This window comes from Oryza sativa, chromosome 5, assembly GCF_034140825.1.
Source record: "Oryza sativa Japonica Group chromosome 5, ASM3414082v1".
Taxonomy (NCBI): Eukaryota; Viridiplantae; Streptophyta; class Magnoliopsida; order Poales; family Poaceae; genus Oryza; species Oryza sativa.
In genome coordinates, this window is record NC_089039.1 from 19,877,845 (window position 1) to 19,889,252 (window position 11,408).

The following is an 11,408-nucleotide window of genomic DNA, read 5'->3' on the forward strand; positions in this document are numbered from 1 at the left end:
AAACCATCATGGGATATAACACATACTACTATTTTATCTTATATCACATACATACATGTTTGCTTTTTATTCCTAATTAGATTTTATAGTAGTAGGATGTGCTGTACTATATTTGTTTTTATGGGATATATAGGAAGTACTCGTTCCGTCCCAAAATAAGTCATTCTCGTAAACGCATCTTAATACAACAAATTTGAATATATGGTATGATCAAATTCATTGTATTAGGATGTGCTATATTCTATTATAATGTTGGTTTATTTTAGGACGGAGAGTATATATCAAGCGTAGGCAACCAATAGAGATGACAAACTATCGGAGCCATCGTTTCACTTATTCGCGGAATAAGCCAAACTGTATATTTACAAACGAGAAGTAATTTGTGAATAAAACTTTTATATACGTGTTTTTGGCGATCTAAATGCAAAGGCAAAAAAAAATAAACTTCGATGGAAAAAACTATAAAATCTAACTCTAAATTTAAGGTTAAAAATTAATTTTAAGATAGGCAGAAGCATTAAAAAAAAAGGAGGCCATACGGCGGCATGCTGTTGCCTGTTGGTGCACTGCATAATCCCAGTTTCCTCGCCTGTTCAGTGTCCCCGGCCCGGAAAGACGGAGCCTCGCGCCGCCCAGATCCACACACATATGCCTCTGCTGCTGCCTTGCGAGGCGCGATCAAGCCTAGCCACACGCCGAGGCGACTCGACGCGAGGCCTCATCCGGGAGGAACACGTACGGGTCCGCATCCCCTTCCGCGCGCTCGCGCTGCACAGCACAGCGCGTGCGCCGAGAGCGACGAGGGAGGAAGCCCTCCCCACCTCACCACCACACAAAACCCGCGCTAATCCCCCCGTGGCGGATAGCGGATAACCAGAAGAAAGACAGGAGGACTCGAGGAGAGGAGAGCGTGCGCGGGCTGCGATGATGGAGGGGGAAGTGGTGGAGGAGGAGGAGGAGGAGGAGGTGACGGCGGCACCAGCGCCGGCGGCGATGGTGGCGGCGGCGGAGTTCGGGCTGACCGCGGAGGTGATGGCGGTGCTGCCGGAGGACCCGTTCGAGCAGCTGGACGTGGCGCGGAAGATCACCTCCATCGCGCTGGCGTCGCGCCTCGGGCGGCTCGAGGCCGAGGGCGCGCGGCTCCGCGCGCAGCTCGCCGAGCGCGACGCCGCGGCGGAGGACCTCAGCGAGCGCGTCGAGCAGCTCGACGCCGCGCTCGCGGTGGCCACCGGACGCCTCCGCCGCGCCGAGGAGGAGAAGGTAAAACTCACTTAGCTACCGGAGTCAAAGTCACTATTGTGGCCTGAGCTGCTTGTTTCAACCGAGATAATTACGTTGACTGACACATGGGGTCCAATCCATTTGTCGGCGATGCTGTCACGCTTCCCGAATCGTTAACACGCGCATAGTAGTACTCTAATTTCAGGCGATTTGATTGATCGCTAATGATAATTGAGTACCATTTCTTCAAAAATGTGACACATCGCTTGTTGTCTCTAGTATAATTGCATCAATCTTGTGTTGAGTTATATGTTCAGTGCACGTTAGCATAATTTTGATGTTAATGTGTGTTCCTGTTGTGGTCTTGTGGATGGTGGATATGCAGGAGGCACTGCAGAGGGATAACTCATTGCTGTCAAACACCGTCAGGAGGCTGAACAGAGATGTTGCCAAGGTAATTGGACGTATTTTATTGCTCATTTGAATTTTCTGCGATGTGTGGTGACTCAGAATGTTTGCTCAAAGTATGTGTGGTGACTCAGAATGTTTGCTCAAAGTATGTTTTTGTCATCTGTTTTTCGCTTTGCTGTCCAGTTGGAAGTGTTCAAGAAGACGCTTATGCAGTCACTCCAGGAAGATGAAGATCCTGCTGTAAGTTATCCACGACTCTGCGTTTGCATGTTTGTGTTGTATTTACTTCAAGAACCCAACAGTGACTAGAGCATTGGAATTTGGAACTTTTGCCCTAATTTTATTTGTAATTCTTTTTGATTGGAAGTGATTTTTCTTGTTAAAAATACTTTGCTGCAGAACACTACTCCTAAGGCAAGGGTCAGCGAAACTTCAAATTTCTCCTCTGCAACATCTGTTGGAGGTACTCCAAATATTTTGGGAGGAATTTGGTGGTTGCTAATTGCATCGATTTGCATTGTGCCATATGTAACCACTAGAGTAACCTTGACAGTCTGTTTCTATCAGATGAAGATTCTGCATTTCCAGTTTCCAAATCGTCACAATTATCAGAAACCGCAAGTTCAGTCTCAGAGGAAAGTAGTCATGTTGAGCCAGATGGTACATTCCATTCCATCTCAGTTGATTCACGTTGTTCAATGTGCAACTCCTTTTGGTGATAATTTACATAAAGCACCTTTTTATACTTGCAGTACCCAGGCCACCCCGTCCACATGTATTTTTGCCATCGTACAACAGTACACCAAGGGTTACTCCCCCAGACTCACCTCCAAGGAGTTTCGCGTCAATATCACCTCCAAGGCGGCATTCAATTTCAATTACATCAAGGAATTTGTTTGATGACAGGTCCTCGGCCTATTCTGGTCATAGTTCAGTGACATCTCCATTTGATGCAGGAAGTCACACAGGTTAGCTGTGCTAGCTCGAACTAAATATCTATGTTCTTGTTTGCATTGTAATTTGCTAATACTTTTGTGTGAAATAAGGAACCTTCATATGTAGGATGTATTAATATAAATTTTGTGAGTAAATTAGTGAGGCTGAGATTCTTCAAGGACAAAAAGCTGACTCAATCAAAATATACCACTGAAAATTGGCTAGTATTCTGCTAATAGAGTTCTGTGTTTTCGTAATTTAGAACTTATAATATATATAAAAGGAGGAAACCTAACAAATTGCCTGGTCATATGATTCAATGACCATCCATATGTGATAAAGGCTTCTATCAAGTCTCTTGAGTATTTGCATGCAAAAAATATCGATAATATCTTTTTATGAATTAATGAATGTCAAAATGCAATCTAGATTCCAAACAGTCAGTCTACCTTTGTGAAGAACTAGCAAACTCCATTAACCATCCATTCTGTTGCACTGATAGTAGAGAGCTGAAATAGATAATCTGCTTGAAGCACCAGCATTTTAGGACAAATGAAAAGGATTAATTGGTCAGATAGACTGGTACCAGTCTCCAGTGTAGCTTAGGGTTTGATTTCTGACTGAGCATGCTGATCATTTCCATGAATTTAGTAGTTCTCTATGTTTATTGTTTGCGCGTTTGTTTTCCAGGACGAACACGAGTTGATGGAAAAGAGTTCTTCCGTCAAGTCAGGTATGTGGTTTTAGATGAACATGACTTTGGAGAGTACCTCTAGCTGTGCCCTTTATGTTGTGTAACTTTCCTTTAGAAAAGGATGGAACATTTGCTTAGGAGTTATTGTAATTCCCTACCTTCTCCTAGTCCACTTGTAAAGTTGCTTAAGGTCTGCCCTGTTGTGTTTTTTTTTCCCAAAAAGCTTGACATTATAATGTACTTGAAGAACCACACAATATTGCGCTATAGGAATTGTATTAACCCCGGTCCCTGAAGATCCTTTTTTCATAAATTGCAAAAACAAAATTATGGCTGTCTTGTTGCTTAACCACCAGAAAAGCAACCTTTTATTGCAATAGTCATGGTGCACAGTTAACCTCCACATTCCTTTTGACTTAAATTTTTGTGTGCATGCAGAAACCGTCATGGTGCACAGTTAACCTCCACATTCCTTTTGACTTAAATTTTTGTGTGCATGCAGAAACCGTTTGTCTTATGAGCAGTTCAGTGCATTTCTAGCCAATGTAAAGGAGTTGAACTCACACAAACAGACCAGAGAGGTATAAAACTATAGAAACTGCACTTACTGTATGTTCTACTATATGTGAATCTGTATCTCCCTTTTTGTCCTAGGTTTTTCTTCTCTTTTGGCGCTTATTGAAGCTTCTGTGATGCTTACAGGATACACTAAGGAAGGCTGACGAAATATTTGGTCCAGATAACAAGGACCTATACACCATCTTTGAGGGCCTAATTACTCGCAATATTCACTAGAATCCTGAAAAGTCAAAACTGGAACATTTCTTGTAATTAAAAGCGGTCCAGGTTTTTTTACAGGAATTATGAGAAAAATACGTTTGGTACTTTTTGTATTTCAGTGGCTACTAATTTCAGATTTCTGGTGTATAGTTTTTAAAATTTATTCTTGATGTTAATGTAGAATCTGTAAGGTATGGTTATATATGTAATACAAATGAAAAAAATTGGAATAAGAGCCAATGTGTTTTTCTTTTTATTAAATTCAAAATGTTTCTAATAACCACAGATAAAATGCAGTTGAAAACAAGAGCAAACTTTCCTCGCATGTATCAGTCAATCAAACCACTTTGAAGAAGATAAATTAAATAGCACCAGTGCCCTTTCATACAAGTGTAGCTCTATTGAATATTCTTTTGGTAAAAACGGCTTGATTTGCCGCAGAGGTAAATAATTTCAGACTGTAATTATTTATACTGCTTGAATGATTCAGTGGTTCAGAGCACAAACTGAAAAACGTATCCCAGATTTGCTGGTCACATCAATGCTCAACTACGGTACAAAATTCAGAAAGAAACATAATTTTCCTTTTTGTGTAATCAAAAGAAAAAAGATAAATGATTAATTCTCCAGGTTACTTCGCGACTCATGGAGCGATTCTTCAGCACCCAGTGACACCCGTTCTTCAGCCACTTCAAGCATTATCATGTCAGCTTTCTTATTACCTGTGCTATGTAATCTTTAATATATTTTTTTAGCACGCTAATGCTACTACAAAAGTTCACTTTTGTTTTTTTATATTCCCTGAACTATTTACCGGCCTGCTCCAAATTGCCTTTTGTTCTTCAAAACTCCCAATAACGGCAGACTGTCTCTTGTTTGCTAAAGAATTTGCCAATTGTTTGCTATATATTTCACCATCGAAATCGCTCAATACCCTTACCAGCTTTGCACTATTCTTGCTGATGACAATCTGCCCGTCCGTGCTTTTGTTTGTGTTGGCAATAACACTTACTGGCTTGAGTTCCACTGAAGGTTTCAGTCCTGATCCTTCAACCATGTAAACTGCTCCAAGAATTTCTCCCAGAAATATGTCCTGATATCATGAAAATTTACACAAAGAAGTTATGTGACAAAACGGTATCAAAGTGAGAAAAAAATAAGATAGAGATGGATTGTAGTCACTAGTCAATTACCAAATGATGATACAGCTTCTGTTTGATCTGAAGTTCTTGCAGCAACGACAACAATTCATGGACAAATTTTGATTCATGGGTATGCTGGATGTCTTCCAAAGCCGCAAGGACAGCCCGAAATGATGCAGCCTTTCGTTGCGCCGTAAGAGGAATGAGTGCGATTTTCAGATCAGATTCCAGGACTGTTTTTGCAGCTAGTGGATCAAGAAATATGTTAAACTCTGCATGTTTGTTTGATGGAACCGTGAACAAATTTCCATTCTCATCGCCTCCATCTTTGATGAGTCCACCAACAACATAGACTCTCTGCATTGGAAAAGGTTGTTTATTGAGATTGACGACCACTGATGAACTCATCACAAACTAAAACTTATTTTGGAAGATCGAGAACTAATTGACCTCTATTACAGAACTTGCATCCCTGTCAGAGAGTGAAATGTTGGCCATATTGGTGAGAGGTCCATTAGTAAGAACAGTGATCTTTTCGCCTGGATCAAGCTGCTTCCTGACAGATTGCCAAACTTCAAGAGCCAAAGGCTGCCGATCTTCTGGGTGATCTAAACTTTCAGGAGCATATCTGATCGTGTAATTAACAATGTAAAAAAAATTTAGGACAATCTTCAATTAATTATTCCTATGAGAGAGTTCCTTTACTGTACCCACAGATTAGTGTGGACTATATATTCAGAGCATGCTGCAGAAGCAGAAGGTTACCTTCTAGGACTTCTTGGCAGTGACCTGGCTAGTCCATACAGTGTATCTGAATCAATAAAACCACCACTTCCATGGGGGATAGCATAAGAATTGTTGCAGCCAAGGGTTGGAATTCCCAATGCAGTGGTATTGCCTAGGCCTACTGGAATGTCGTCGCGGCCCATCATATGTAGAATGTCGTAAACGATATCGATGCTCGCAATATTTGCCCAGCCATTGCCATTGACCAAAACAGCCTAAAACAATTTTTAAGACAGTGAGTTTTGCTTGATGTTGTCAACAATGATTCAAAACAAATGCTAATCCATTGTTGTACATATGAGAAATGACAACATGATTTTGTTCACTTAATGCATTTGCCATACATTTTTTTGTTTCCTTACCTTTAGATCTATTACTTCTATTGGTGTCTTCAAGAGGTATATTAGGGAAACAAAATCTCCAGGGCTCATGTCCATGTCAAAAATGACTGGCTTCCCCCTGCTCACATTTCTGAAAACCGGCTTGTAAAGAACTTCTCTATAATATGGGAACTGCGTATTGATGTTGAAAAGCCCAGTTTGTTCGGGACGATTTAAGACCTGCAGGAAGCAATTTCGTCAATAACAGTAACTTTATTAGACAAAACAATGAAAATATTCATGTCATAACCTTGTCATTCCCTAAAAATAAGAATTCAACCTTCTCAAAGATGAGCAAGGAATGACATGCATGCTTACCTCTAAGAAGCTCTTGGAAAATTCCTTTTCTAGTGAACTATTTTTATCCGTGTTAGGCTTTGCTCTTGTTGCAACACGAACCCGAACTCCTTCTGGACCAGACACTTCTCTAGTGTATCCATCCTAAGAGGATTTCAGAAAAATATCAAAATGTATCTTGTCTCATGCATAGACAGAATTTTGCATGTTGAGTATTAAAAATGTGAGATCATATCATAGCAACTGGGAGATCAGCGATGGAGATGTTCAGAACAGGAAATTTTAACTTGCTCACTTTCTAATTATCAGTGAACTAAATGGATATAAGAACAATATCCATAAATACTTTTTTTTTTCTAATAAGCATATCTATATTGTTAAAGAACATTCCAAAAGTATAACAACATTTTTCAATCAACAACATAGCGATGGAGATGTTCGCAACAGGAAATTTTAACTTCCTCACTTTCAAATTCTCAGTGAACTAAATGGATATAAGATCAATATCAATATATACATTGTTACAACAACTCGAAAAGTACGATTTTTTTTTTTCATTCAATAACACATGCACATTACCTCGCATCTCCCTCTGTTGCTTCCCGGTACCAGGCAGAAGCTATCTCTTATTCCAGTCTGAACATGGCCACTGTGAACTCCACCCTCTTTCAGGCCAAGTTTAGGAGTAGCACGGCCATCGAAAAAGGGGTTCGAGCCGTCACGTTTACCATACGGTTTGTTTGAAGTTATCACTGTAATGTTCATATATTCAAGCTCAGAAAATTCATTTTCACCATCAACCTCGCCATTGCGCATGCTAGAGAGAGCCACACCAGCAGCAAAGGAATCCCACATGTAGTAGCTCTGAGTAATGAAAGAACACCATGAGAAATTGGGACTTTTTTTAGGCGAAATTTCGGTACCAAATAAAAGTTGTGTTGTTTTTTTTTACAATTGTGAAAGAAAAGGGAGATTTGAGCTTTGGACTTGCCGTGTTGCCATGGCCGTTGGATCGTCCCCTCAGCCTCATCAAGACCTTATCAAGTGACTGGAAACAGTACTGTGCCTCGTAAGTTTGCTGATGCTGTTGGAATTCAGAAACGAATTCCTCGGTGACCGAAATTGTGTTGGTCGCATCAAGAGGAATCATCGTGATTGGAATCCCGGAATGTATGACCTGAAGATATAGAAACGTAGAGTCGGCACTATTACTCAATATAATCAGTTAAGTCTTTTTTTTTTCGATTGATATAATCAGTGAAGTCAAGACATGCACTGAAGTAGCTAAAGTTCATGCATTTCATCGTCTGCTTGTTGACTTATCATCTACAGCCTACAACTAAAATTTGAATTTCAGAGTTGATTTTATGGTTTTTCATCGTGATCTATTTTCCAGCCTTACTTTTAAACTGTAATAATACTAATACAAAAGTTTACTCATAAATTATCTTTGGTTGCCTCTACCTGTCGTAGCTTATTAACCACATTGTTGAATGCAATAAATCACGAGATAATTGCTGGATCATATGCAGCAAAATTAAAATTAACCATGGGAAAGAAACAGTTTACACCTATATTATTGCTGCTAGAGGCAGCGAACAGTTGATACTACATTATTATTGCAAATACAATTAAGGTGACCTGAATACCTGATAAGCAGCGAAGGGGTCTCCAAAGATGTTGAACTCGGCGAACGGGTTGGTGGCGAAGGCGGTGAACAGGTTGCCGGCGGGGTCCGCCGCCCTGACGGCGCCGCCGGAGACGTAGACGCGGTCGATGTTCCGAGCCAGGCGCGGGTGCGCCATGAGCAGGAGCGCCAGGTTGGTGTGCGCCCCGAAGAGGAGCACGGTGGTGGGCCCCCCCGACACCGTGTCGGCCATCACCCGCTGCGCCGTCGGCTGCGTCACCGGCCTGTACCGCCGCCGCCCCTGCGGCAGGAACCCCCTCCTCACGCCGGAGTTCGTGTCGACGTCCAGCCGCCCGCCGCGCCCCGCCGGGACCGCCTGCCTGTACCTGCAGCCGCCGGCCGTCGACGTGCCCTGCAGTACACACATCGCTGGCATCGATCTGCAGCTTTCTTGGACACACTACACCGGACTAGGTCACCTGTTCCAAACCCTTATCTTTAACGGGTTTAAGCTTGGTTACAAACTAATGATCACTGGTGAGGATCAGTCACATTTAACGGGTGGAGAACCGTCACAATGACTCCACCCGACACAATGATAGTCAACTCTGACGAGCTAGAACTCTACGGTCCGTCAGAGGTAAGTGACACACAGCAACACACAGTACTACTATGAGTTTTGTAGTACCTGGTCGATGAGTGGGAGGTAGCCGCCGACGTCGGGGCCCCGGAGGGCGCCGGAGTCGGAGACGCCGCCGTCGCCGCCGACGCCGACGGGGATGTCGTCGCGGCCCATCATGTGGAGGAGGTCGTAGAGGTGGTTGACGGCGTGCCCGGCGTCGCTCCACTCGTTGGCGTTGATGGTGATGGCCTGCGCACGCGCACGCGCAGCGCATTGTGTACGTGCAAAGAAGAAGCGCCCGTGTCACATCACATCGATCGATCGATCACTCAGCACACAAACGCAACGCAGAGAGCATCGACAAGACGGCTTATCCTGTGGACAAATGGCGTTGAAACATGCAGGTAGGAGCAGCGCTGGTCAAAGGCCGGTCGTCTCTCTCTGCAGGGTGTGCTGTCTACGTCAACGTTTAATTAATTAATTATTTACCAACTTAATGATGAAATGACAGTGTAGGTGAGGAGGAGAGCCACACGCGTGCGACGATATCACCACCGGAGATGGACCATTTACTCCGAGTTGGGGAGATAATAGATACGATCGAAATGATCGAGATCGTCATCGTCTTTTCAAGAGATTGAGCCAGAGGCCTTTGTAAAAAAGGCTATGTATGGATATTTTTTACGGTATACTCCAGAATTATCTGGAGCGAGAGACCGTCTGTTTTGACAGTGATTAAACGCTTCATATGTCTATTATTACCTCCAATAAGAAGATGATTAGTGGTAAAATGATCGTATCTTTGGGAAAATTCATGAAACAAATTAGCTAGACGCAGGCAGTATCGTATGGAGTATGCAACTCGATGGCCATCAGCGTTAACGCACGTATTACCTTGACGTCGAACTCGGAGCGGTTCTGCTTGAGGAGGTAGAGCAGCGCGAAGAGGTCGTCGGTGTCCATGTCCGTGTCCACCAGGATCCTCCTCGGCTTCGCCGCCGCCGCCGCCGCCGCCGCCGCCGCCGTGGCGCGGCCCGCGCCGCCGGCCGCCACGCCGGAGGCAGCGGGCGCGGCGCCCACCGCCACCAGGAGCAGCACGGCGGCCGCCGTCGCCGCCGTCCTCCACATCTTGGCTCTCCTCTTCGCCTTCTCCGCGGGAGACATGCACACAGCAGCAGCAGGAGGAGGAGGAAGAGGAGGATGAGCTTAGCTAGCTGGCCGGTGCGCCTTTTTATCGATCGCCGGCCGGCCTCGCTGTGGGTCGGTAGCTGCAGGGCATTAATGGGCGGCGGGGCGGGCTGGCAGTGGCAGCAGCCGTCAGGCGAGCGTGGATGATGGAGGCCTCCCCAATCGGGCAAGTAGTGATGAAGCCGATCGGGCTGCCCACATCCACACTGCACCTGTATTTGATGATAAACACGTAGTACCTCCGCTAAAATATAGTAACTCTTAGCTGCATGCATTAATTTAGACACACAATTATCCATATATATAGTTAAAAATATTTATATTTTGGAACGAAAGGACCTGTTCAGATTGTAAACAAAATAAATCTTACTAAATTTTGGTAATTTGGTAAAATTTTGATAGGATTTCTTATGTATTTACTAAAGTTTGACAATAAACTAAAAGGATGCACATATTTAGCAATTCTGCTTAAAAAATAATATGGTTTGAAATGGTATCAATATTAACAAGCCCGAAGTATATATTACTTTCCATTTTACAAATCACATAGCCTGCCTAGCTAACATATTAAAGTATGGATGGATTAATATTCTCTAAGAATAATCTACACGTGTGACTATTTATATATATTTAACTAGTTCTAAAAATGCCTTCAAATTATGTAGTCACACGACATGTAAAACTTTGCTGCAAAATACAATAACCGAGTAGCCACTAACTTGATGTGGGTATCGGTCTAATTGAACTAGTACCAATCAAAAAGCCACTCGATCAACAAACTGGCTAAGCTAGCTCAAAAGATTTATCTAGAGTATATTAATATTAATAAACACTTGTTATTTATAAATCATATACTTTCAACGTAGTGGCGGAGCTAGAACGAAATGAAGGACGTACATCTTGCTTAATTTACTCTACTTTAGATCAAGTGTAAATTGATGCGTGTGCCTAAGTTTGTATTGAGGGGGGTGCACACATGATGAAAATATGTGAGTTATAACTTAAAAATTTTTCTTGACCAAGTTCCTGGGCACCCCTCCCATACTCTACCTCCGCCCCTGTTTCTAGGGTTATAAATAGTTAAAGCTTATAACAACATTTTTAAAATCGTTGCTAGCCGTGGTAATAAATAGTGTGGTAATAGGTTATTGCAATGATTTTTATTTAGTTGCAAAAAATTTTGATATTGCCATAAAATGGATGTGGAAAAAAAAATATTACAACACTTCACATCGTTGCAATAGATAACTATTGCCACCACTCCATGTGTGGCATTAGATATTTAAACCCAATATCTCTCCCTCACACGTGCTCTCCACATAAA

General features: G+C 42.7%; 2 protein-coding genes across 4 annotated transcripts; one reads left to right on the forward strand and one right to left on the reverse strand.

Annotated features, from left to right (window-relative positions):
• The first annotated feature begins 674 nt into the window (after positions 1–674).
• LOC4338755 (uncharacterized protein At4g15545) lies at positions 675–4,275 on the forward strand. The gene is made up of 9 exons (XM_015784431.3): positions 675–1,260; positions 1,607–1,675; positions 1,816–1,872; positions 2,032–2,095; positions 2,200–2,292; positions 2,385–2,600; positions 3,259–3,301; positions 3,765–3,843; positions 3,965–4,275. Exons 1-9 carry the CDS (start codon positions 925–927, stop codon positions 4,055–4,057), a joined length of 1,050 nt encoding a protein of 349 aa, XP_015639917.1. The 5' UTR covers positions 675–924; the 3' UTR covers positions 4,058–4,275.
• A 211-nt stretch (positions 4,276–4,486) lies between these two features.
• On the reverse strand, positions 4,487–10,219 carry LOC4338756 (nucleoside hydrolase 3). 3 transcript variants are annotated; one of them, XM_015784427.3, is made up of 11 exons: positions 9,791–10,219; positions 8,963–9,145; positions 8,297–8,686; positions 7,639–7,824; positions 7,227–7,511; positions 6,669–6,791; positions 6,333–6,530; positions 5,950–6,185; positions 5,635–5,812; positions 5,236–5,541; positions 4,487–5,135 (listed from the first exon to the last, which is right to left on the reverse strand). In XM_015784427.3, exons 1-11 carry the CDS (start codon positions 10,058–10,060, stop codon positions 4,821–4,823), a joined length of 2,670 nt encoding a protein of 889 aa, XP_015639913.1. In that variant the 5' UTR covers positions 10,061–10,219; the 3' UTR covers positions 4,487–4,820. The 3 variants fall into 3 exon arrangements, with proteins under 3 accessions (XP_015639913.1, XP_015639914.1, XP_015639916.1); XM_015784428.3 differs by having other exon boundaries at positions 8,963–9,337; positions 9,791–10,084; XM_015784430.3 differs by lacking the exon at positions 9,791–10,219 and having other exon boundaries at positions 8,297–8,753; positions 8,963–9,157.
• Between the last annotated feature and the right edge of the window lie 1,189 nt (positions 10,220–11,408).